This window comes from Oncorhynchus kisutch, linkage group LG17, assembly GCF_002021735.2.
Source record: "Oncorhynchus kisutch isolate 150728-3 linkage group LG17, Okis_V2, whole genome shotgun sequence".
In the NCBI taxonomy this organism is placed as follows: Eukaryota; Metazoa; Chordata; class Actinopteri; order Salmoniformes; family Salmonidae; genus Oncorhynchus; species Oncorhynchus kisutch.
The window spans coordinates 35538211-35563735 of NC_034190.2; the positions used below are offsets into that span (position 1 = coordinate 35538211).

The 25525-nt window shown below is 46.9% G+C and overlaps 1 protein-coding gene across 34 annotated transcripts in view; it reads right to left on the minus strand.

The window, feature by feature from the left end:
* LOC109906928 (microtubule-actin cross-linking factor 1) overlaps positions 1-25525 on the minus strand; it is a 284319-nt gene that overhangs the window by 103742 nt on the left and 155052 nt on the right. For 27 of the 34 annotated variants that reach the window (XR_004203601.1, XM_031793708.1, XM_031793712.1 and 24 more), the window contains 29 exons: positions 24880-24986; positions 22032-22151; positions 21538-21633; positions 20647-20774; positions 19265-19358; positions 18311-18465; positions 17628-17922; positions 17318-17446; positions 17010-17087; positions 16503-16664; positions 16243-16347; positions 15402-15497; positions 14909-15034; positions 11637-11789; positions 10278-10289; positions 8769-8923; positions 8447-8573; positions 7119-7302; positions 4812-4978; positions 4453-4631; positions 4221-4359; positions 3856-4049; positions 3442-3601; positions 3032-3115; positions 2667-2774; positions 2457-2555; positions 2194-2316; positions 1954-2045; positions 1674-1809 (listed from right to left, as the gene is read on the minus strand). Coding sequence is in view for 33 of the 34 variants with exons in the window: in XM_031793708.1 (XP_031649568.1) it covers positions 1674-1809; positions 1954-2045; positions 2194-2316; positions 2457-2555; positions 2667-2774; positions 3032-3115; positions 3442-3601; positions 3856-4049; positions 4221-4359; positions 4453-4631; positions 4812-4978; positions 7119-7302; positions 8447-8573; positions 8769-8923; positions 10278-10289; positions 11637-11789; positions 14909-15034; positions 15402-15497; positions 16243-16347; positions 16503-16664; positions 17010-17087; positions 17318-17446; positions 17628-17922; positions 18311-18465; positions 19265-19358; positions 20647-20774; positions 21538-21633; positions 22032-22151; positions 24880-24986 (3803 nt within the window). In the remaining variant the exon portion in view is untranslated. The remainder of the gene's footprint in view (positions 1-1673; positions 1810-1953; positions 2046-2193; positions 2317-2456; positions 2556-2666; positions 2775-3031; positions 3116-3441; positions 3602-3855; positions 4050-4220; positions 4360-4452; positions 4632-4811; positions 4979-7118; positions 7303-8446; positions 8574-8768; positions 8924-10277; positions 10290-11636; positions 11790-14908; positions 15035-15401; positions 15498-16242; positions 16348-16502; positions 16665-17009; positions 17088-17317; positions 17447-17627; positions 17923-18310; positions 18466-19264; positions 19359-20646; positions 20775-21537; positions 21634-22031; positions 22152-24879; positions 24987-25525) is intronic. The other 7 variants (XM_031793709.1, XM_031793691.1, XM_031793716.1 and 4 more) reach the window with 1 other exon arrangement.

Sequence of the window (25525 nt, forward strand, 5' to 3'; positions counted from 1 at the left end):
ACCCGAGGCACTGCCTGTGATGGCCCTGACTCACCTGACTGACTCACCATTTCAATAGACTCCATAGGAGTTTGGACCATTCACTAGCTATGGCTGAGAGGCATTAGTTACTTCTGACTGCGGTTCATTGGCTCGTTCCAAATGTCCTCGCTCAAATCTAACCTAAATTGACACCACAATGGACTTATCTCACCGATTCTTTGCTCACTGGCTAAGTACCAGATGACATAGACTAGCTCAACTTAAACGTAGATAATAGGATACAGTCCCTAAACTACAGTCCCTTAACTACAGTCCCTCTTATCCTTTTCCCGAGAGATGGATGTCCTTGATTCTCTTCTGGCAGCTGTTAGTGATTTTGAAGCAAAATGCTGATTATTTCACACATTAATGCATTAGACGGCACAAACATATACACACACACACACACTGTGATCTGGACACATCATGCTCAAATGGTGAAGTGGGGGTTTGCGTAGCTGGCCTCTGGCGCTCACACTAAGCCGACACTGGCAGTTAGACACTCTTCGCTGGCAAGTGATTTGATGCAACGCGTAAAGTACTACCCAGAAAACCACAACCATTCATTGAAAACACACTCGTGGGTGGAGATTTACGCCCACACACCAACACACTCACTCTCATACAATATAACCCTGATACTCTCGGTACATCCCCGGTACAGGCTCACACACGCATACCATCACATTTGGACTCATGTATATGGTGGTGTGTGTGTGTGGGGGGGGGGGGGGGGCATGACAGTGTGGTTGGATTTTGACTATGGGAACGAGTATGTGCACGTGTTTATGGAGAGGATGTATCCGCTTCTGAAGGTTTATGGCTGAACCATAAAAAAGGTAGTCTACCTAACGTGTGGGAATGGAAGAAACTCCCCAAAAACACAGGCTGTAAGGCTGTAGTCACTGCCAAAGGTGCTCAACTAAGTACTGATTAAAGGGTCTGAATACTTATGTAAATGTGATATATAAATAAATGTTTATTGTAATTTAGTGTAACACCTACTGACTACTACTGACTGCTCCGAAGTGATGTGGAGCATACGGAGGGAGGGGTGACTGTGAATGTGCTCTAACAAGGGTGACTATCTTGTGACTATGAAGGCAGGCTGAGGGCGCACCTCCTATCAAAAAGCTACTATAGCTAAATGGTAGCATGACTTCTTCGGCTCACCGACTACTACGCCAATTGGGGGCCATAGATTAGTCTTTAAGCAGATGTGTTTGATGACGATGATGATGATGGGTGACACGGCTGCAAGCAGGTTGCTGGTGCACGTGAGGGGGGCTCACCATGCAATTACACACGAAATGGCTGTTAAACCAAACCGAGTCTATGAGGTAACAACATTCAGTATGGGGGATGATGGGTGTCAAAAAAATGCACACGTGGTGACGGGCAACACACAGCATGCGACACACTCTCGCTCACACACAAACGCGCTCAGCTCGTGAGCATATTCCATTTCAGACCCTCAAAATTCACAATAGGCAGACAGACATTGTCAGTGAGCAACACACTTGAACAGCAATGTCGTAAGCTCGCATTGGCAACTCCGCTAGTGAGTTTACGGCTTGGGCCGCAACCGCTCTACTCCTCCCTCTTCCCTTTCCCAGTCACCCTCCCTCCTTCCCTCCCACCATCCACTCTACCTTTCTCTGCTCCTCTTTGGCCTGCTGTTGCACCAGCTGTTGCAGTTGGGCGGTGGAACTGTCACACAGCAGGCTGTAGGTGGCAGTCAGTTCGTCCAGCTGGGAGGTTACCTGGGCACGTTCCTCTGGGGACAACCTAGAGGACAAACGTTTCTGTCAGTTTGAACTTGTGTGTGTGTGTGTGTGGTGTGTGGATATAGGTGAGATGTTACTGAGTGCCCTATACAGTATGTGTGTTTATACAGTGGTATTAATGTGTGTAAGAGAAATCTGAACTTACTTGCTGGCCTGTTTCGACATCAGGAAGACTTGGGTGTTCCTGATAACCTTAGCCACCTCCTCCTTCTTAGCCGCTAACTGCTCACTCACGGCCTATGAACACAAAAACAAATGAACATTTGAAAAAAGTAAAAACCGGTACACATATTTTATCGGCTAAAGAGAGTGTGATATAAGAAAGAAGTGGATGCGTACAATATTCAATTCCATAATATACTAGATGCATTTCATATTTCTGTACCTCCTGCGCTGCGATGGATGACTCGGCGGAGGGGTCCCCTGCTCGGCCCTGGAGGCCCTTGACCCAGCCCAGCAGCTCTGACACCTGGCCTACCCTCTGCTGCCTCTCCTCCTCCACCTCTTTCTGTAGGGGGGGGGATCGTGTCACAGATTGGTGGTACAGACAATAAATCTGACAATAAATCTGACAGACACAGAGGAAGGTTGAAGACACCAGAAGAGAGAGCGAATGAAAAACTGAAAAAAGAGCGAGACATACAGTACCTCTTCTTCCTCTAGCCTCCTCAGTGCATCGCTGATGTACTTGACGTGCTGCGTCGTCAAGGTAACCAGGGCTGTGTAGCGCGTGCGCAAGTCCATGAACTGGAATGGCAAAGAAATCTCGTTGCATGTGGCTTCGCACAATGACATTGGCACAGATATTTCTAGAACTACATTAGCCACACTGTGACGCTCCCCTCCATCTCTCCTCACCTCCTGCGTGATGGCGTCTGATGAAGAGTGCATCCTCCTCCTCTTCCCGGTCGACTTCTGCGTCGACTCCACAAATGCTCTGAATGTCATCAGCTGCAGCTCGTAGTCCTGAAGGACACGGATACGTTTATGTTGTATTGTTATGGGACATTTAGTGTGGAAATTGGCTATCCAGTAGCCTACCTCAATTTAAAATATATGACACATAGCAAGAATAATCCTATTTTGAGACAGACATCAAATCACATTTGATTTGTCACAACAAATAAACCACAGGTGTAGACTAACAGTGAAATGCTTACTTTTCCAAATCATCTAAAAAACTTATCTCTACATTACAATGACAAAGTGATGTTGTCATCTACCTTCACAGAGGTGCAATACTGTTTTGAGTGCGTTTGGCACTCATCCAGTTTGGTCTGGTTCTTTTCGATGTCGGCTACTAATGCCTGAGGAGAGAATCAGGTCAAAGAGAATAGATGTTATTTACAGATGTCACTCAACCACAGTCAGATCTTCCATTAGTTTCAATCACTCTCCTCATTAGCCTATTTTAAACAAAGCTATTGCTCATCTCTTTTTTCCCCCCAATGAACCTCTCTATGGCTGGGTCAATATCTATCTACTGTGTAGTCGTTCTACCCGCCCCCGTCTCGCTCCGCCCCCTTCTACCCGGCTCGCTCCGCCCCCTTCTACCCGGCTCGCTCCGCCCCCTTCTACCCGGCTCGCTCTGCCCCCTTCTACCCGGCATTCGGTCTCCATCCATCCCTCTCACCGTTTGTTGTGCTAGTTGTTCAGACAGGACTTTGCTGTCAGTCTTTCCAGGCTGGGTGTTTTCCTGTCTCTCAGTGGTCTCCTCTATCCAGTGGATCAGAGCAGAGTGACCATCTCTGTACTGCTGCAGGATCGAGCCCAGGGCTTCCAGCTCCCCTCGCCTGAAAAAAACACATCAACACATCACATACCATTCAATGGAAGTACCCAACCAGTGATATGGGTCTATGCTCTTCTCTATTTCACATTTGACTACAACGGTGGTTTTCAAAACCTGTCCCCATCTCAAGGAAATACTGTATTCATTTAAGCATAAATCTACAGTACAAATACTGAGTGAGGATTAAGCTTCACATAATACTTTCATAAAAATGATCTGACTAACTTTGACTCCATCCATCCGTCCACCACTCACCGTGTGTCCATCTGTCTCTTGACTCCGGCCCACCTCTCGGTGAGCTGGGCGGCTTTCTCCTGGTAGCGCTCCAGCTCCGGGCTGCGGTCTGGGTGGAGCCTGTTCAGCTGAGTCCCCGCCTCTCGGGCCTTCTGTACCTCTGACTGCAGGGAGCTAAACACCCCTTCCTGGTCCTCAAGCTCCGACTGCCACGTCTGGAGTGAAGGGGAGACACACTCCTATCATTAGCAGACAAACCGTAATATTGGTCCATGCATCGTCTTCGTGGGCATTAATAACTCTGTCATGCGTGTGTACTACTCAGTATCTGAGTTAGTGGGATTAGTAGATAGATTGGTCTTTCATTGTATCTGCCAGTCTCTTACCCCCAATTGTTCCCGTAGGGCCTGGATGGCGTTGGTGTCTGCAGGGACGATATCCTCCTCACTCAGCCTGCTCTCGTACCTCTTCACCTGGCTCTCGGCGGCCTGCAAGCTGTACATCAGCACATCTACGGACTTCAGCCTGAGAGAAAAAGGGGAAGCGCGTGATACTTAGTCAAGTGTATTGGTTAAGAGAAGAGTATTTTGACTGTGTGAGCGCGTGCGGCCAACCCACTTGTGCAGGTAGACGGAGGAGAGGTTGTGCAGTCTGTCGATCTTCTCCACAGCCAGGTTGAGTTCAGAGCGCAGCACGGGGACACTGGAGGAGGTGGGCTTCTCCTCAAAGAAACTCACACAGCGACGCGACACCTCACCAACACTGGTCCGCAGACCATCCAGGTCTGACTGCAGCTTCTGCCACCGGGAATAAGGGTTAGTCTTGATTTGTATATTCAATATACAGCATTAAGTTGAGACATGAAAATAAATGAAAGCAACTGAATAAAGTTAGTGCTGGTCTCCTTTTCATTGGTAGGTGAATAAGAGGGTAAGGACTCTGGTGACCAGCAGATGGGGCTGTGGCGCAATTCTGACCTCCTGCTCTGCAATTTGAACAGTGTTGTCGATGCTGTCACCCGATCGGTTGCTAGGGGGAGGAGTCTGAATGCCACGCATCAGCCTTTGCTCCGCCTCCTCCAGACGCAGTTTAATGTTCTGGAGCTCTGACAGGTAGGACCGAGAGACAGACTCATCCTTCTCGACTGGAGAGAGCGAGAGGGACAGAAAGAGAGAGAAAGAGAGAGCGAGGAGGTGGAAAGAGGGGAAGAGTAGATGAAAGATGAAAAGAAAAAAAGAGAGGAAGGGGTAGAGAGAGGAAGGGGTAGAGAAAGGGGGAGAGTAAAATGGAGACAGACGGGAGCGGGAAGACAAGAGAGATCATTGAATTTCAATCCCACTTAATTGGGTCAATGCACCATCATAAAACCCTTTCATGACAATCCCCAATGTTGCCCTCAAGCCTCAAATGTGGATGAAGCCAAGACTGGGTGAAGTGGGGGGATGCACTCTGTTGATCTTCCTGTCCCCAGGCAAAACAGACACACATGTCTTTTGAGTGAACGATTTACAGTTGAAGTCAGAAGTTTCACACGTTTTCAGATGTTTAATCCTGTAAAAAATTCCCTGTCTTTGGTCAGTTAGGATCGCCACTATTTTAAGAATGTGAAATGTCAGAATTATAGTAGAGAGAATTGTTTATTTCAGCTTTTATTTCTTTCATCACATTCCCAGTGGGTCAGAAGTTTACATGCACTCAATTAGTATTTGGTAGCATTGCCTTTAAGTTGTTTAACTTGGGTCAAACGTTTCAGGTAGCCTTCCACAAGCTTCCCACAATAAGTTGGGTGAATTTTTTTCCATTCCAGAGCTGGTGTAACTGAGTCAGGTTTGTAGGCCTCCTTGCTTGCACACGCTTTTTCAGTTCTGCCCACACATTTTCTATAGGATTGAGTTCAGGGCTTTGTGATGTAAGTATGGATGTATGCTTGGGGTCATTGTCCATTTGGAAGAAAAATTTGCGACCAAGCTTTAACTTCCTGACTGATGTCTTGAGATGTTGCTTCAATATATCCACATAATTTTCATCCTCATGATGCCATCTATATTGTGAAGTGCACCAGTCCCTCCTGCAGCAAAGCACCCCCACAACATGATGCTGCCACCCCCGTGCTTCAGTTGGGATGGTGTTCTTCGGCTTGCAAGCCTTCCCCTTTTTCCTCCAAACATAATGATGGTCATTATGGCCAAACAGTTCTATTTTTGTTTCATCAGACCAGAGGACATTTCTTTGTCACCATGTGCAGTTGCAAACCGTAGTCTCGCTTTTTTATGGCAGTTTTGGAGCAGTGGCTGAGTGGCCTTTCAGGTTATGTTGATATAGGACTAGTTTTACTGTGGATATAGGTACTTTTGTACCCGTTTCCTCCAGCAGCTTCACAAGGTTGTTTGCTCTTCTGGGATTGATTTGCACTTTTCGCACCAAAGTACATTTACCTCTAGGAGTCAGAACGTGTCTCCTTCCTGAGCGGTATGACGGCTGCGTGGTCCCATGGTGTTTATACTTGCGTACTATTGTTTGTACAGATGAACGTGGTACCTTCAGGCATTTGGAAATTGTTCCCAAGGATGAACCAGACTTGTGGAGGTTAACAAAAATTTTTTCTGTGGTTTTGGCTGATTACTTTTGATTTTCCCATGATGCACTGAGTTTGAAGGTTGGCCTTGAAATACATCCACAGGTTCACCTCCAATTGACTCAAATTATGTCAATTAGCCTATCAGAAGCTTCTAAAGCCATGACATAATTTTCTGGAATTTTCCAAGCTGTTTAAAGGCACAGTCAACTTAGTGTATGTAGACTTCTGACCCACTGGAATTGTGATACAGTGAATTATAAGTTACATAATCTTTCTGTAAACAATTGTTGGAAAAATGACTTGTCATGCACAAACTAGATGTCCTAACCAACTTGCCAAAACTATGGTTTGTTAATAAGAAATGTATGGAGTGGTTGAAAAACGAGTTTCAATGACTCAAACATAAGTGTATGTAAACTTCAGACTTCAACTGTATGTGACCTATAAATAATTTGGATAAAGTAAAGGCAAGCAAGTATGTGAGCAAAGTAAGCCAAACTCGACACTCCCTCCCAATTCTACAACCTTTCCCATGAAACGTGCACTACCCCTCGTGCATTTAAAACCAAAGGATTTGTGTACACATTGGCCTCCAATACCCATCCTCTGCTATTAAATCCAAATAAGGTGAGTGAACAAGTGCACACATCAGGGGAATAAGGCTGGAGAACTGGGACCGAGAAACCGTATCTGAATCCGTATCTACCCGTCTCCATGTTGACCAGCAGGTCCTGGCAGTGTTCCTGGGCGGTGTGGGCGTCTCTCTCCAGCTCGCGTCTCTCGGTCGGGGTGAAGAGGCCGCTCTCTTTGCTGTCAGAGAGGAAGTCAGCCAGGTGGGCCTCCAGGTGGTCCAGAGCCTGCTCCCTCGCCACAGGGGTCTGGGAACGTACCTGAGGGGTTAGGGGGAGAGAGGTGTACGTCAGATACATTTAAGAGTAGTGGTTGATTTTATATACCAGTCAAAAAAGCATGTATACACAGAGTATATACATTTCAAAAAAACGTGACAGGGATAGCACAATAAATTCAGATACTTATTTCTACTGTGCTCCCCAAAGTGCTGTTGATATGTGTATTAATTAACATTAAGTCGTGATTCATAGGTAATAAGGCATGAAGTCGATATGAACACATTAGCAGATGGTGGGGAAAGAGGAAGATGTATGACAGAGGGACATTACACCATAAATGAAGTAATATGAGATAAAAGCTATCAGCCTGAGAGGGAGAAAGCAGGAAATGAGTCAAGTGAAATAAATTCATTAGGCCCTAATCTATGGATTTCACATGACTGGGAATAGAGATGTGCATCTGTTGGTCACAGATACCTTAAAATAAAATGGGCCTCACAATGGGCCTCGGGATCTCGTCACGGTATCAAATGTAATGAAATGAAATTAACATTACATTCTCTGGCAGAAGCTCTGGTGGACATTTGTGCAGTCAGCATGCCAATTGCACGCTCCCTCAAAACTTGAGACATCTGTGGCATTGTGTTGTGTGACAAAACTGCACATTTTAGAGTGGCTTTTTATTGTCCCCAGCACAAGGTCCACCTGTGTAATGAACCTGCTGTTTAATCAGCTACTTGATATGCCACACCTGTCAGGTGGATGGAGTATCTGGGCAAAGGAGAAATTCTTACTAACAGGGATGTAAACAAATTTGTGCACAAAATTTGAGCAAAATAACCTTTTTGTGCATCTGGAAAATGTCTGGGATCTTTTATTTCAGCTCAGGAAACATGGGACCAACACTTTACATGTTGCGTTTATATTTTGTTCAGTGTAATAAGTAATAAAACAGTTACGTGGGATGAATGGAGTTGAAGACAAACAGATGAGAGATCGAGAGCAATACGATATGTCCATCATAGATGTACTGTGACATGGACAGAGAGAGCGCGGGAGAGAGAAATATGCTTGGAAGAAACTATAAGAAATAGATAGTAATAGTAGTAAATAATAGTTATGTGAGAGATATGTGGTTGAAGACTTGGATGTTGACACGATGAGTTAAAACCGTGTGTCTAACCGTGTCCAGGCTCCAAGAGGACACGGTCCTGATGTCTTTCTGCAGGTAGTGCCAGGAGACCACACTCTTCATGCTGACGTGTAGATTGTGCCATAGAGACATCACGTTCTGGTACAGCTGCTCCATCCTACAACACACAGAATTACATTTCAATATACAGCAGGGTTAGGTATGAGTGTGTGTGTGTGTGTGCATCCGCCCGTGTGTAAGTATGTGTGTTGATCTGCTCATGTGTGTGCCTGCGTGCATGTGTGTGTATTTATGTATGTGAACTGTGTGTGTGTGTGTGTGTGTGTGTGTGTGTGTGTGTGTGTGTGTGTACCTGCTGGCGGTGTCCATGGCCTCCTGGTTGGGCGGTGGTACGGTGAAGCAGACTGACGGCACCATAGCCTCGTTTCCACTGGGGCTGATCACCTTCCATTTAGTCCTCTGAGAGTTGTCCGCCAACACACACTCCTCACCTCGGCTGATGGTGATCTATGGGGGGAGGGGAGGGGGGGGGGGGGGTACAGATATACAGAGAAGGGGAGGGGGGGGTACAGATATACAGAGAAGGGGAGGGGGGGTACAGATATACAGAGAAGGGGAGGGGGTGGGGTACAGATATACAGAGAAGGGGAGGGGGGGGTACAGATATACAGAGAAGGGGAGGGGGGGGGGGGGGTACAGATATACAGAGAAGGGGAGGGGGGGGTACAGATATACAGAGAAGGGGAGGGGGTGGGGTACAGATATACAGAGAAGGGGAGGGGGGGGGGGGGTACAGATATACAGAGAAGGGGAGGGGGGGGTACAGATATACAGAGAAGGGGAGGGGGGGTACAGATATACAGAGAAGGGGAGGGGGTGGGGTACAGATATACAGAGAAGGGGAGGGGGGGGTACAGATATACAGAGAAGGGGAGGGGGGGGTACAGATATACAGAGAAGGGGAGGTGGGGGTACAGATATACAGAGAAGGGGAGGGGGGGGTACAGATATACAGAGAAGGGGAGGTGGGGGTACAGATATACAGAGAAGGGGAGGTGGGGGTACAGATATACAGAGAAGGGGAGGGGGGGGTACAGATATACAGAGAAGGGGAGGGGGGGGGTACAGATATACAGAGAAGGGGAGGTGGAGGGAAAACAAATGGAAACGTAAAGGTTTACGGCAACAAACAGATAATACAAAGCAAAATGCAAACGTTCATGAGTTTAATGTGGTTAGCAAAAGCCCTAACAACTGAAGGAGAAACTAGAATCGACCACAAGAATATTGAATCGAGCAGCCATTTACAAACCGTGGGACCATAACAGTATCCTTTGGCCAGAAAATGGCTAGATGTGCCCACACTCATTACAAGATTAGTCGACATCTGGCCAACAAATACAGAGAGCTAGGGTAGTAGCAGTTTCAATTTGGCATAGTACGGGTGTGGTGTCCAAAGTTCTTCATTTTTTATAAAAAAATAATAATAATAATAGTCTAGCTCAGCAAAGCGAGGTCTGTGCATCTAAAACCACTGCCCCCAGCCCCACCCCCCTCTCACCCCATCCCCTGCACACACACAGAAATACTGCAAAGTAAATGTACAGAAAAGCTCACGACTACGGCTAAACTAGTCTCGCTGACTGAGTAACCTGGGGATACTGTGTTCAGTCGTGTGGTTACGTCATGCTTTTACCAACTGATCTGGGACTTCGGCTAACAATGGTCGTGAATCCAACCGATATGAAGAAAAACTGATCCTAAATCACTTGATAAGAGCGTAGAGTAACCAGGGAGTATTCAGTGTGCCGTGTAAAAGCTGAGCGCTGAGGTGAGAGAAGGTGAACATCGGCAGTAATACCTGAGCGTTAGCCTTGACAGCCCAGCGGACACACGAGAAGAAGGGAGAGAGAGGGAGAGACAGAGGAGTGAAAGATGGAGGGTAGGAAGGGGAAACAGAAGGATGGAGAAGACATAAGAGAGGGGAAATAAATATTATTTTGCGATCGTGTCATGAAGACCTTGTCCGGGTCATGTGTGTTTACTGTACTTTAAAGTGGCCCGTAGTTGGTGTCAATGGAAAACTGTGTGTGTGTGTGTGTGTGTGTGTGTGTGTGTGTGTGTCTAGTAGTCGCAGATGAAGGAAAGGAGAACAGAGGAAGCCACTCATGACTATTGAGAAGCACCCCTGCAGTAATCACTGCACCTCCACCAGACCAGAGTGTAATGATACCTCGCACACGCCTTACTGTGGTCAAACCGTCCCAGTCCCAGAGAGAGTCACACAGCAAGACTAAAATAGCTGTGCCCGAAGCCACCCCCTGTCCCTATGCAATACTACAGGAGTGGTAATGCAGATTGTGATTTTTGCCTGAGTCTAAACAAGTGGGAGAAATTCATCATTCCTAGCGTTTAGCTTCTCTGCTAGCGTCACACAGCACTTTGGGCCTGGTTGGAGACAGGCGTCGCATGTTAATGTGAGTGCGAGGTGAGTGGGGCGTCAGTGGCCAAAAGGTATTCTCTTCTCATGAATCATTACTTGACTTTGGAGTGGCTACCGTGGGCTCTTTAACAAGTGTTGGCTTTCCAGTATGATATAATGGCATAATCCAATGTTGCTGTGTTCTTAGATGAAAAATAAATAGATGAAAAAGTTGAGCAATAAAAAATTAAATAAGAGGCTATTTTAATGTCCCTATGAGTAAGATATGACGGTCAAAAACATGATCACGATTACTCAGGAGAACTGAGCCCACTCTGCCAAAATCTGACCACTTATCCATTCTCAAGCAACATAAAGTGATGTCAAGTGATGTCATTGCAGCCTGGTAGTGCCACGAGACCTCATTTCAAGAGCTCTAACGCAGCACTCTTGCAATCAACACCGTACATCTAAAACCCTCTGTGGGGGACACAGTTTAAATTCACAGTTGAATAATACATGCTATTGAAGCAACTAAACATGTTTTTTTTAGCTGACAAGTTGACTGGGTCTACAGACCAACAATGGCAGGGTGAAAGCAGTCAATGACGAAAGCTGATCGCTTGAAGATGCACCATATTGGATTGCTAAGGTGTAGGTGGTGCTGAGAAGGGTTGTGCAGGGCAGAGAAGAAGCAATTGGCAGAAGGATACAGTTTCTGTTTTCCTCCGTTTGGTGCCTAATGAACATGACCCTGGTATTGTCACGATAGTGTGGGTGTGGTGAGGGGTGCCGTACCTCTATCTGCCGGTAGTCACAGATGGCGCGGATGGGCGTGGTGCTTCCCAGGGTGCTCTCTGCGCTGCGGGGGCGGAGCTGCACCACCGTCTTGGCCCGGCCCACCAGGCTGGCCACCGAGCTGCGGTACTCAATCAGCTGCTCCTTCTCCTCCTGTGAGGTACAGCCATTGGTCAGTGAGGGTGTCAATCACTTAACCAATCAAATCAGTCAGTCAGTGAAGTGGTAAGCTTTTGTGATACTATAGGCCTGCACTGTTACAGTATATGGAAAAATAATTTCCATACATATTGATTCCATTGAACTCCACAGTCCCAGAATTGAGAATATACAGAATCTCCTTTCTCAGCTCAATAGCATAGCTACAGAGTCCCATTGGTGATTTTAGCTTACAATCACCAATTGGTGACACTGTAACAATGTTTGCTAGCTAACTCGGAATGAGCTTTTCTGCTATAATCTATCTATTAAACATTCAACCCAGTGGCTTCCCGAGTGGTGTAGTGGTCTAAGCACTGCATCGCAGCTGTGCCACTAGAGATTCTGGGTTCGGGTCCAGGCTCTGTTGCAGCCGGCCGCGACCTGGAGACCCATGGGGTGGCGCACAATTGGCCCAGCGTCGTCCGGGTTAGTGGAGGGTTTGGCCATCCATCCCCCCCTCCATATATCCCATCGCGCCCTAGCAACCCCTGTGGCGGGCCGTGCGCAGTGCACGCTGACACTATCGCCAGGTGTACGGTGTTTCCTCCGACACATTGGTGCGGCTGGCTTCCGGGTTAAGGTGGGCATTGTGTCAAGAAGCAGTGCGACTGGGTTGTGTTTCGGAGGACGCACGGCTCTTGACCTTCGCCTCTCCCGAGTCCGTACGGGAGTTGCAGCGATGAGACAAGACTAACTAACAATTGGATATCACAAAATTGGGGTGAAAAGGAGTAAAAAACCATTAAATTAAATGTAAATAAATGAACATTCAACCCAGTATTAGCTTAACTCCTCATATTGACATGTAGAAATACATTTATATGGACTCATTTCCTGACAGAAAGCTTCATTATCTCAATCTCTTCATTAAGAGGCTCAATCATGGACACTCTTACTAACAGTTGTGACTGCTTTGCGTGATGTATTGTTGTCTCTACCTTCTTGCCCTTTGTGCTGTTGTCTGTGCCCAATAATGATTGTACATGTTTGTTGTCATGTTGTGTTGTCATTTATTGCTCTTAGAGGTGAAAGAAACACACACCTATTTAGGCGAGGTGCTGGGTAGAATACTTGAAAAATGTAAGGAGAGCTCAGATACAATAACTGAATAACCTAATATCCAACGTTTCGACAGACAAGCTGTCTTCATCAGGGTATAATGACAATGGTCTTTAAATTAACAATATCAGGCAGCCTCTCATTTGAACAACAAATTGTCGAGGTCACCCCCTCTCCTAGGGAGGGTGTCATTATTACCACAAGGACAAGTTATAAGATAAATAACTGCCTTAGTGGAGCACGTGAAGACACCTTTGATTGGGATCTTTTTCCCTGTTTGGGGATGTTGCTGCTTGTTGTCTTAGGTCTCGCTTTATGTGGTGTTGTCTCTCTTGTCGTGGTGTGTATTTTTTTATCCCAACACCCATCCTCGCAAGAGGACTTTTGCCTTATTTTTTTACCTTGATTTAACTAGAACAAATTCTTATTTACAATGACGGCCTAGGAACAGTGGGTTAACTGCCTTGTTCAGGGGCAGAACGACAGATTTGTACCTTGTCAGCTCAGGGATTCGATCTAGCAACCTTCCGGTTACTGGCCCAACGCTCTAACCACTAGGCTACCTGCCACCCCCTTTTGGTAGGCCGTCATTGTAAATAAGAATATGCTCTTAACCGACTTGCCTAGTTAAATAAAGGTTTCAATAAAAATACAAAATGGAGGTTTAATAGAGGCTTAAGCTGAGCTAAGGGCCAGAGTGAGGGAAGCGCTAATATTACTTGCCCTTCAGAGCTTCAACTAACATTGAAATAGCATTAGCAACAGGTTAGCGCTATTAGGAGGTGGACCATGAGTCAAGAGGCCAATATGGAAAACAAAATGGTGGAGGAGGGAAAGAAACAGCCACTTCAGATACATTTTGGGATATAGCCATTACTTATCCATTGATATAGCCATTACTTATCCATTGATATAGCCATTACTTATCCATTGATATAGCCATTACTTATCCATTGATATAGCCATTACTTATCCATTGAATTATTTGAAAGAATGCATTGTGAGTTAAATGGGTAGAGATGTATTTTCATTAGTTAGAATAATCATAAAGGCATTGCATCGGTCTAGTGCTTTGGTGGTTGTCTTTATGGAATGTAGCAAAGGAGGCATCTGTCAAAGTCCTGTTTAATCTCCCCAGTGAGAACACACACACACACAGTATTGGAAATGTAATCAACCGCCGAATGCTTAATACCCCGCTTCAGAACAAAAACACACATGCTGCCTCAAACTGAGCGCAGTGAAGTGCTCAAAATGAGGCGAGCACGTATGAAACACTCCGAGACACGCAACAAACTCATCTCCATGTATGTATCCTGAGTGGCCATCCTTTTACCCCCTCCATATAAACCACGTAATCATACTTTCTGTAGGAATGTAAACACGCAGTGTAATTACATTGACTTGTCCAAGTATTATCACGGCCGCTAAGCGCACAACGCCTTTCCCTTCCATGACCGTTTACATTTAATATCAGTCTATCCGCTCGAGTGTCTACACCTCGGTCATTCCCCACTAGCCTAGACCTGCGTCAGACCGCCACGTCACCCTCTCATCTCCATGTCCAGGGAGGATACGCCCAACTGCTCACAGTGCTTAGGCCCGCGGAGTCGTGCCCCGCTCCAAGTGTACCATCTGCTGTGTGTCGGGGCGCATGGTGGTGGCTGTGAATCGGCAGACCAAAGTAGACTACGCAGCGTCGATGAGGTAGCTTAAGACTTACAGTCTCAACATTATCTACGGTTAGCCTCAGCTAGCCGTAGATAATGTCACGAAGCGAGTCAGAAGTGTCAAGGTGACGTAGCTTATTAGCGTAAAATGTGGATCAGCTATAATCACGTGCCTAAGCTTTTCACTGGCAAATACCTGAATGGTTAGAGCAAACTAGCCATTAGGCTACAGAATCAGCAGGAGTTGAGGTGTTTTGACAAATTAGTGGGGGTGCATTTGAAGGTTTGGTCCAACAACATTTGAGGGGACTAACAGTCTAGAGAACAACAAGGTCAACGTACCATAGAGTCTTGCAGCAGGTCCTCCAGCTTGCCCAGCCTGCTGCTCTTGTCACAGGTGTACTGCCTCTTTATGGTGTCCTGGAGCTGACGCAGGTACGTCTCGCAGTCCCGTGCGTCACTCACAAACTGACGGGAGGCAATACGGACACAACACACAGAGGTCAGCATCAGGACTGATATGTAATGCAGATACCAGCTGCTGGACCCTATGAGATATTCTATATTTAACCTAGTATTAAAGCTCCTTGGAGTCGTCTTTTATTCAGGTTTTAGAAGATGTAATCTCTTTACACTCCCAATTAAGGGCAAGTCAAAACATACATAGGTAGTCAAATAGACAAATTCATTTCATTTCATCTTGATCTTATATGACGGTGTCTATGTGAAAAGCCACAAACGACTGACATTGTAAAGGACCAGATGGGTAATTACAGGTATAACGTAACAGTACAAGGGGTGACTTTGTAAAGAGACTTTGTTCAACTCTCCTAACCTGGAAGTAGGTAGTATTGTCTTTGAGATGCTGCTCCACGCACACACACAGCTGGCGTACCCACTGCCACTGGGTCTGCAGCGCTGCACTGTACGCCTGGGGAGAGGGAGGGAGGGAGAGGGAGGGGGGGTAAAGGCATCAGCATGCTTCAGTTTGGCTGGCGTTGAGACGTATTCGTCTAGGCGAACCAAACGAGGGTGCTCGCATACTCCCTTAAAATGCCTTTGCTTGGAAAAGGGGGGGCGGGGGGTGATTTGTCCATTTTGAGACGCCGTAGCCAGTATACACTTCCTCAAAATAGTCTAAAATAACTCAAGAAATCTATCATTAATTGTGATGTTTTTGCAGAAGAGATCTTCGCCGCGCAATTTTACATCTAACTAAGATGTTTGAAGCAGTATTTTCCAAAAATGGCATGAAAACGAGTCGTCTCTCATTGACTGACAACAGAGACTGTATTGAAGAATCCCTACTGTTGACCAAACACCAACTAAGGGGCATAGACTTCGACTCCGAACTTCAGCTTGACTCCAGAAACAAATGTGTGTGTGCCCGAACTACCAAAAAAAACCTTCACAAAATGTCATCATAATATTTGCACAAAATCTACTGAACTGTTTCGGCTGGGAAGCTTCCTGGATACACATTTCTCAAGCTCTTTATTTGAATCACAGTCAGGCTCCACAGTCCAAACATCAAGTACAAAATGTACTGACAATCTTATTTTGAGGGGAACATCGATAGCAGCACTGTTTGTACTGATAAGTACCGTAGATGGAAAGACAATCTTTTTGAAAGGCCATTGAACAGCCTTGATAGCTCTGTTGCTAGGCAACCTCACCTCCACTGTCTGTTTGGCCGGGTGGTTCTCCTGACAGAGCCGGTCAGCTGTTTCCTGCAGCGAGTGCATCACTTCCTGTTTCTCCTCCAGCTCTGACCTCATTTCCTGAGAGAGGATGACAGAGCATTCAGAGGAGCACCCAGGGGAATATATAAAATATTTAAAAAAGGTATTCTCTCTGTGTGTGTGTGTGTGTGTGTGTGTGTGTGTGTGTGTGTGTGTGTGTGTGTGTGTGTGTGCATCTATCCCTGTTCACTCACGGCATATAGCTCTCTCTTGGCATTGACGTTTGTATTGTTTTGACTCCAGTCGTAGGCCAGTTCCTCCTCTTCTCGCTCGTTGAGCCAGATCAGCTCCTCTGTACAGTGACACACAAACGCATGCAGGCTCTCCAGGCAGCGCAGACGCCATGACGAGAGTTCCTGTGAAGACAGGGGACGGGAGGAGGAAATGTTACTCGGTGTTAGCTCTATACGTCAACAAAGTGTTTATATGTTATTTCAGAGGCACACACATAGACGCGCGCCCCTCGCTCTGTCTCTCTCCCACTCCCCAGTCAACTCCCTGCTGTGTGGTAGAAGCAGGTGCTTCTACCAGCTGCACTCGGTCTTTAACTCTCGCTAGCTCCTCTGAGCCTTCAGCAAGCGCAGTCACACCCTGATGGGATTAACGGAGAACGTGGGCGCACTGGGGTGCACACACACACACCCCCTACACACAATCCGACGCGCACACATTCACAGACGAAAAAAAGTCCTCCCCCTCACCAGTAGTTTGCAGTATAGATGCTCTAGCTTGGCCAGAGTGTCAGAATAACTGCTCCTGAAGTTCGGAGAGACTTTGGTCTGAGGAGAAAGAGATATGAAAAGCTTAGCAAAACATTATCTGGCCCTCTCGACTAGGTTTGTGACTGCCATGTTGTTATCTACTGCATACGCCCAGGCCTATTCAGTGTCTGTTAATGTCCACTTACAGTATGTGTATCAGTATGTACAGCAGATCTCCAAGTGCCTAAGAATGTGTTTTAGAATCTATTAGTGTGTGTGTGTGTGTGTGTGTGTGTGTGTGTGTGTACCTCGTAGTTGCGGGCCTCCTTCAGGCTGTGCAGGAGCTCCTCCACGGCAGTGTGGACGTTCTGGTGGTCCTGGAGGTTCTGCTCTACAGAGGGCAGGTCCGCCCCCCACTCGGCACGCTCCAGCACGTCCTGACGTACGCACAATCAGTTCTACTCATCCATCCCCTTTCCCGTCCATCCATCCCTCCCTCCCGCCCAGCCTCCCCAGCTCCCTCCCTCCACCTATCAATCCCTCTCCCTCCCTCCCTCCACCTATCAATCCCTCTCCCTCCCTCCCTCCCTCCCTCCACCTAACCCACTTCTTTCTTACCTGTGTCTCCTCCACCCATCCCAGGAGCTCATAGATGAACCGGAGACTTCCTTCGTCCTCCGAGGACGACATGGCCACCAGCTGAGAGCGGGACATGGGTCTCCTGAGCAACGCTGCCCCCATCGCCCCCACTGCCCCCAGCAGGGTCTGGGCCCCCGTGGACAGGGAGAGACCACTGTCGCTCCCCCGCAGGGCCGTCCGGTCTCCCCCCGTCACCGGGGAGAAGTGGCCCTTCCTGTAGACGCTGGAGCACTGGAGCCGGAGAGAGACCAGCTCCTCGTGGAGACAGGACGCTCTGTGGAGGAGGGGAACAAATGTGTTCAAAGGGGACTTCAAAAAGACACACCTTTTTCCTGTGACACACAGAACACACACACAGAACACACACACATGCGGTCAAGCTACGCTTCAGACGAGGCACAACAGTGGATCGGCCACGACTCGACATTGATGCTCCACAGAACATATCTTTAGTCAAAACACAGTACCGTTCTGGTGTCACATTTACAGAGATGCAGTATAACCGAGTCAAATTGATATGCCATTGGGCAGGCGCTTTAATCAAAAGCGATGCGTGCGTATATCTTTGCCTTATGGGTAGTCCGGGGAATCGAACTCGCTTTCCTGGCATTGCGAGCGACATGCTCTACCAACGGACCTACACCCCTTCTCCCGCCACTGACCTGAAGGCGAGCTGCTCCACCTGGTAGTACTTCTCGTCTCGGAGGATGTTGAGGTCCAGGTTGAGCTGTCTGATCAGAACCTCACAGTCCTGCAGGTACAAGCCCAGCTCCCTCTCACAACGCACAGCCTCACCACTCTCCACCAGGGACATGTCCTGACGGAGGGATGGGGGAGGAGAGAAGGGGGGGAAAAGGAGTACAGGAAGAGGAGATGAGGAGTGGTGTGAACAGCGAGGAAGAAGAGGGGAAAGTAAGAGAGAGGGATAGAGAGGGAGTGGGAGAAAGGAGTGATGAGGAAATGAGTGAGAGACACACTACACCATATTGAAAAAGGCATGTAGCGACCAGGTCTGGGGTTAATTCAAATTGAAGGAAATAATTATCTTCTACTCCTCAGTTTATTGTGAAGTCATTGAAAATATATACAGTTTTTTTGACATTTTGAATTGTTAGAGACAGCGAGACAGACAGCGAGACAGACAGCGAGACAGACAGCGAGACAGACAGCGAGACAGACAGCGAGACAGACAGCGAGACAGACAGCGAGACAGACAGCGAGACAGTCTACTGGGTGAAATACCAAAGTGTGCCATCACAGCAGCAATATTTGTGACCTGTTGCCACAAGAAAAGGGCAACCAGTGAAGAACAAACACCATTGTAAATAATACAACCCTTATGTTTATTTATTTTCCCTTTTGTACTTTAACTATTTGCACATAATGACATTTTGAAATGTCTTTATTATTTTGGAACTTCTGTGAGTGTAAGGTTACCGTTATTTTTAAAAATTGTTTATTTCACTTTTGTTTACTATCTATTTCACTTGCTTCGGCAATGTAAACATATGTTTCCTATGCCAATAAAGCCCCTTAAATTTAAATTGAGACACAGATAAACAGAGACGGAGAGAAAGAGAGTGACACAGACAGTGACATAGGACAGCATCACTCACGGCCTGTAGTGTGTTCTTGGCCAGGGTGAGTTTCTCCTCACAATCCAAGGCCATGTTCTGGATTTTATTGGCCATCTGCAGCAATAACTCCAGTCTGGAGGGAGGGAGGGACACACACACACACACACACACACACACACACACACACACACACACACACACACACACACACACACACACACACACACACACACACACACACACACACACACTATCAGCACAGTGTCAACAAGCTCAAAACATTCATTTGGTTTGTCTGAAAAGGAACCCCAAATACTAAATAGTGCACTACTTTTGACCAGGGCCTGTTCAAAAATAGCGCACTATATAGGGAATAGGGTGTTATTTCATATACAGCCAGTGTCTATAGAATGGGTTTACATTACAACCATAAAAAATGACCTAAATGAAAAATAATCTACCAGTTAATGGCGTTAGGCCTCAAAAGCACAGTGGTAGTGTTGTTTCACACTAAAAAGCATCTACAGGGGCCACGTTTTCACAACACAGAAGAGTACAGATCGACGCAAAATAACTCCCGTGTGGAAATGCCTGATCGTAGTGAGACTTCCTGCGTTTCTGTGCAGAGATCTGCGCTCCTGCATCACGACCACGCAGCCCCTAAGTGATGTCTATAAGTACAGTGTCGGGAGGGTTAGGTTAGTGTGCTGCATACGTCTCCACAGTCTCTCTCTATAACTGCCGGTTTAAACTAGCTCTAACAGGGTTAAAGACGGAATCTGCAGTAGGATGAAACAGCACCCCCCCCCCACCCCCCCCACCCCCCCCCCCACACCACACCACCTTTGTTATGGTTTCTGAGAAGCGTTGACCAACAAACAAAAAAATGAAAGTGAATATGTGTTGCTCTTTTATCTCACTTGCAATGAGAGGGAAAGGAAAAAAACTTTGTTGTTGTAATATCTCAAATGGAAGTGGCTGTTTCACCACTAAGGATGGCAGCTTCAAGGTTAGTTACAGGGTTAAGTAGGTCTGTGTTGCTGACCTCTCCACAGTGGGCCGCAGGGCCTCGGTCTCTATGACTACTGGTATAAACATAACTCAAACACTAGCAGCAGTAAGGGTTAAGGTCAGGGTCATGACCTCTCCACAGTGGGCCGCAGGGCCTCGGTCTCTATGACTACTGGTATAAACATAACTCAAACACGAGCAGCAGTAAGGGTTAAGGTCAAGGTCATGACCTCTCCGCCGCAGGGCCTCGGTCTCTGACTACTGGTATAATCATAACTCAAACACGAGCAGCAGTAAGGGTTAAGGTGAGGGTCATGACCTCTACGCCGCAGGGCCTCAGTCTCTATGACTACTGGTCTAAACATAACTCAAACACTAGCAGCAGTAAGGGTTAAGGTCAGGGTCATGACCTCTCCACAGCGGGCCTCAGGGCCTTCTCTCTCTCTAGCATCTCCAGGATCAGCTTGCCCCACTCCTCCTCCAGGTCGTTGGGGTGCAGGCCCAGGGGCAGCTTGATGCGCCCAAACTCCATCCATACCTTGGGAAAACAAACATATGTATTGTAGAAGTAAAAATGACACGCCTACATATTCTTTACTCTAACATGCTAAATAATAAAAATATATTTGAAATTCTGAATTTCGTGTGCAAAGTACATGACTTGGGAGTGCAAAGGACCCAGGTCTGGAAGTAGAAATGTTTTGGATGCTTGGGGTTGGGAGTCATCATATGCCATTGATCAGGAGTGTCAGCAGGGCAGTGGTGACATCAGGAGAGTAGAACCGAGGGGCAATGAAAGAGGATCTGATAAAGGAGGAATTATGGTTTGTTGTCTCAAGGCAGTGGCATGGGGTTGAAATGACCGGGTGCAGAGAACAGGGTGTTCGATAACACACACACACACACACACACACACACACAGAGTAACCCTGAGAGACTCATGATGTACAATGCGGACCGCTCGTGGTGGCAGAAACCAGGTCACCTCTTCATATCTCTTTCTCCATCGTCGGCCATTGTTTACGAGTTTCAGTTTTCCAGAAGACTCATGCCAGTCTAACATGCCATAATAGGATTTGATGTTGAAATGAGGCTGTGTCCTCAGGGTAATGGTACTTTAGTATCTGCCTGGGTATGTCGTTACATCTCTCCGACGATAAACCGGTGTTCACCGCCAACGTAGGTTTGCAGCTCCTGCTGTCATTTTATAATGCTTGTCCTCATTGATCTCATTGATCTCATTGGTCTTAATGTGTTTCTGAAATCTAAAGCCTCTCTTTCTTCCCCCCTCCAAATCTTACCTCCAGCAGTTTGTAGAGGTGTTCTACGCGACTCTTCTCCAGCTCCTTGGCAGGGATCTCGGTCTCCTTGAAATGGACGTACTCATTGTAAAGTGCCTGTGGAATAGCGACAGGGTGTTGACAAAAAGGTTAGATGGCATTAACGTACATTTTTAGATCAAGCAGAAAAGTGTTAAAAGTTATCTGGGCCAGAGTAGTAGAGCTGATCTTGGATCAGCCACTCCTGGTCTATATAATCCTATTCATTAGGATCTAAACCCGCTAAACTGATCCTAGATCAGCACTCCTACTCAAATGCTTTATAAACATGTATTTAGCATCTTTACCCACATCCTGTCCCCCTCATCCCCCCCCATTGCCTCCCTCTCTAACTATCCTTCCTTCTCCTCCATTCTCTTCTTCCCTTCTCCCCATTTGAATCATCTTCCCTCCATCACCCTTTCCACCTCCCCCCACTCCCTTCCTTGTCCCCTTCTCTCCTTCCCCCACAGCACCTTGAGCTCCACAGGGTCCAGTGGGAAGTTCTTGTTGGCCATGAGGGCCTTGTGCTGCCGGCTCCACTGGAGCAGCATGGAGAAACGAGAGCGGTACTCTGCCCAGCGGTGGTCCACCTCCTGATAGAGAGAGAGGGGGAAGGAGGAAGGAGGAGAGAGAGAGGGAGGGTCAGACTGGTTCTTTGACAGTCAGCTATCAATATACGTCAATGGTTGACTGCGATCAATGCAGTTCATTATTGGCTCCACAGCTTTGGCAGCATGATGTCACACAGACTGACCAACTGTACATTGACACAGTAACACGGGAACCGCCAGTGTTCATTTGTCAATTAAAAAAATAATCACAAACAGGAACGTATTTAGAGACGTTTTACAGTTCCCCCCCCACACCTATTCCTAACTTAGACTATGTGCCAAGACTATGTGCTGTAGGATGTTGGTACCCTGCCAGGTGCTAATGTGTCTCCCTCGCTCTCCTCACTGAATGACAAATGGATTAACGGGCGATAATTGCGCACCTTACTTCACAGTTTAATTTAAATTAGGCCTAACTGAATGACGAGGGTGAAGAGGCTGACTTAATTTAGAAAGACAATAGTGTAACGAAGAGCGTGTGTGTTATGCCCATTTGTCCGGAGCAAATAATTTGACCGCGCGCCTTGGGGGTTGATTACCGCTCTCCTTTACGTTTTACTTAAAATATGCTGCCACGGGACTGTTTTATTCACTATAAAACTCATTACATTTACACATTTAAATGCAGTAGGCCTTCAGAATAACACAAAACATATCCTTGACTCTATCCAACGACATGAGCGGGGAAACAAACGATGCCAGTCTGGCTGAACAGCAGGACCCCATCGGCACGACACCGAAACTCATTTCACGTGTAATAAGTGACCAGATTAAATCCGCTGAGCATATTCCGTTTCTAAGACACTTAACCTTTGTCATATAACGCACCCAATTCAAGAGGTGCAGCTCTGATTTCCAAATGTCCCTTTTCCCAAGAATATCTGTGCTGTCCATGTATTCAGCACATGACTACTGGCGTGGCAGCACTGCTCTGACTGCTATCAAAAACTAGTATGATCATAAACTTCAAATGTAAATATGCAAATGTGTCGCCAATGGATGAATGGGCAATAGAAACCAGACAAAAGCTGATAATGGTGCTTGTGACTTCACCCAACGATGAGGAAGGGAAAGAGGGTGATTGAATTTAGAACAATAGTGTCATTTTGATGAAGAATTGTGGACCGGTCTAATCATTTTATTATGAAACGCAGGAAATTGTATATCATTTCCACTGGGAGAGTCCAATCAGGCAGTAAACGCAACATACAAAGTGTGTAGTTGAAAATGGCAAGCTGAACCAAACGAAGGGACGCTCTGACAGCATCGCAAATGCTTCAGAATTTAGATGAGTTGGAGTCAGATGTCGGATCAGATATCGAGCTTGAAATCGACGCTGCTTATGAAGAGTCTTCATCTGATTCTGAGGTTGACTTCGAGCCTCTGCAGAAAAACCTGAACATGGCAAACAGATGGCGAGACAGGACACTGGGAAGGACGGCGCGGCGAGACAGGACTCTGGGAAGGACGGCACGGCGAGACAGGACTCTGGGAAGGACGGCGCGGCGAGACAGGACTCTGGGAAGGACGGCGCGGCGAGACAGGACTCTGGGAAGGACGGCGCGGCGAGACAGGACTCTGGGAAGGACGGCGCGGCGAGACAGGACTCTGGGAAGGACGGCGCGGCGAGACAGGACTCTGGGAAGGACGGCGCGGTTTGGGCAGAAAAGAGTGACGAGTTGATGTGACATGTGGATGTTGCAGCACATCAGACATTGTACTGTTGCCGACAGGCACAGAAAAGGAAACAGAAGGTTGTGTCTGTGGAGGAACTAAGGATTTATGGCACTCTTTCCCACGGGGCGTTCGGCGGAAAGAGCACGGATGTGGAGCTTTCAGCCTGATAGGTACGGGGGTCGACCTTTTCCCAAGAGGCCACGCCACGCAACCGCTTCAGAGAGAGTATGCGACACCTGCGGAAGGTTCACACAAAACAAGGCCCATGAAAACCATGTGCAGTGCAACCGATTAGTTTGTGGGGCTTGTTCACAGAAAGCCCCGAAGCTCTGTGCCGACAGTGGACCCAAAGCAGAAAGACCAGATTGATTCATGCGTAAAGGAACATATATAATGGTTCAATACAATCAACAAATGACTGTTTTATATCTTGTCATGAATATATTATCACTAATATTTATTTGCGTAATTCATTCTTTATAATTGTTCATGCACTAGTGCTTTTGTTTAGGAACACAGCAAATCATTTCACCTGCGCACCTGGCTGGTAATATCATCATCATCATCATCATCATCTTTTTAGTTTCTACATTGTGAAAAGAAGCTGAAATTTATGAATGACTATAATACTATAATTACTATTACTATTCCAATCTACAAATATAGCTGATTGAATGGATTACACTGTACAGTAATGGACTTTGGACTTTGGACAATGGACATTGGACTTTGTAGAATTATACACAATAACATATCCTTGACTCGATCTAAACTAACAACCGTTGTAATTTTTTTGGGACATTGATATATTTCTTCATGCGATGGATGAATCCTTCATAATAACGGTATTTATCAAGCGTTGGTGCTTATGTTTGCTGCACCCTGCGGGTTGATATGCACCTGATGGCTATGCTAAAGGGGGTCGCCCGGCAACGTTCTCTAGTGGGTACTGATAGGCTGAAAGGCCAGGCGGTTCTAATGTTAAAAGGACATTGATAGATGCTAATATTCATGTGAGAGGAGTAGAACATACGTGTGCTGCGATGCCCTCTCCTCCCTCTGGGATCTTGGGGAAGGCATCGTAGATGGAGGAGACGTACGTGATGACCGACTTCTCATCTGGAGACGGAACGTCCACATCTAGATAGAGACAGAGAGAGTGAGAGAGAGAGCGAGAGAGTGAGAGAGAGAGCGTGAGACAGAGAGAGAGAGAGAGAGAGAGAGACACAGAGAGAGAGACACAGAGAGAGAGACACAGAGAGAGAGAGACACAGAGAGAGAGAGACACAGAGAGAGAGAGAGAGAGAGTGACAGAGAGAGAGCGTGAGACAGAGAGAGAGCGTGAGACAGAGAGAGAGAGACAGAGAGAGAGAGACAGAGAGAGAGAGACAGAGAGAGAGAGACAGAGAGAGAGAGAGAGAGAGAGAGAGAGAGAGAGAGAGAGAGAGAGAGAGACGCAGAGAGAGAGAGAGAGAGACAACAGAGAGAGACAAGAGAGAGAGAGAGAGAGAGAGAGACGCAGAGAGAGAGACGCAGAGAGAGAGAGACGCAGAGAGAGAGAGAGAGAGACGCAGAGAGAGAGAGAGAGAAGAGAGAGACGCAGAGAGAGACGCAGAGAGAGAGAGAGAGAGAGACGCAGAGAGAGAGAGACACAGAGAGAGGAGAGAGAGAGAGACAGA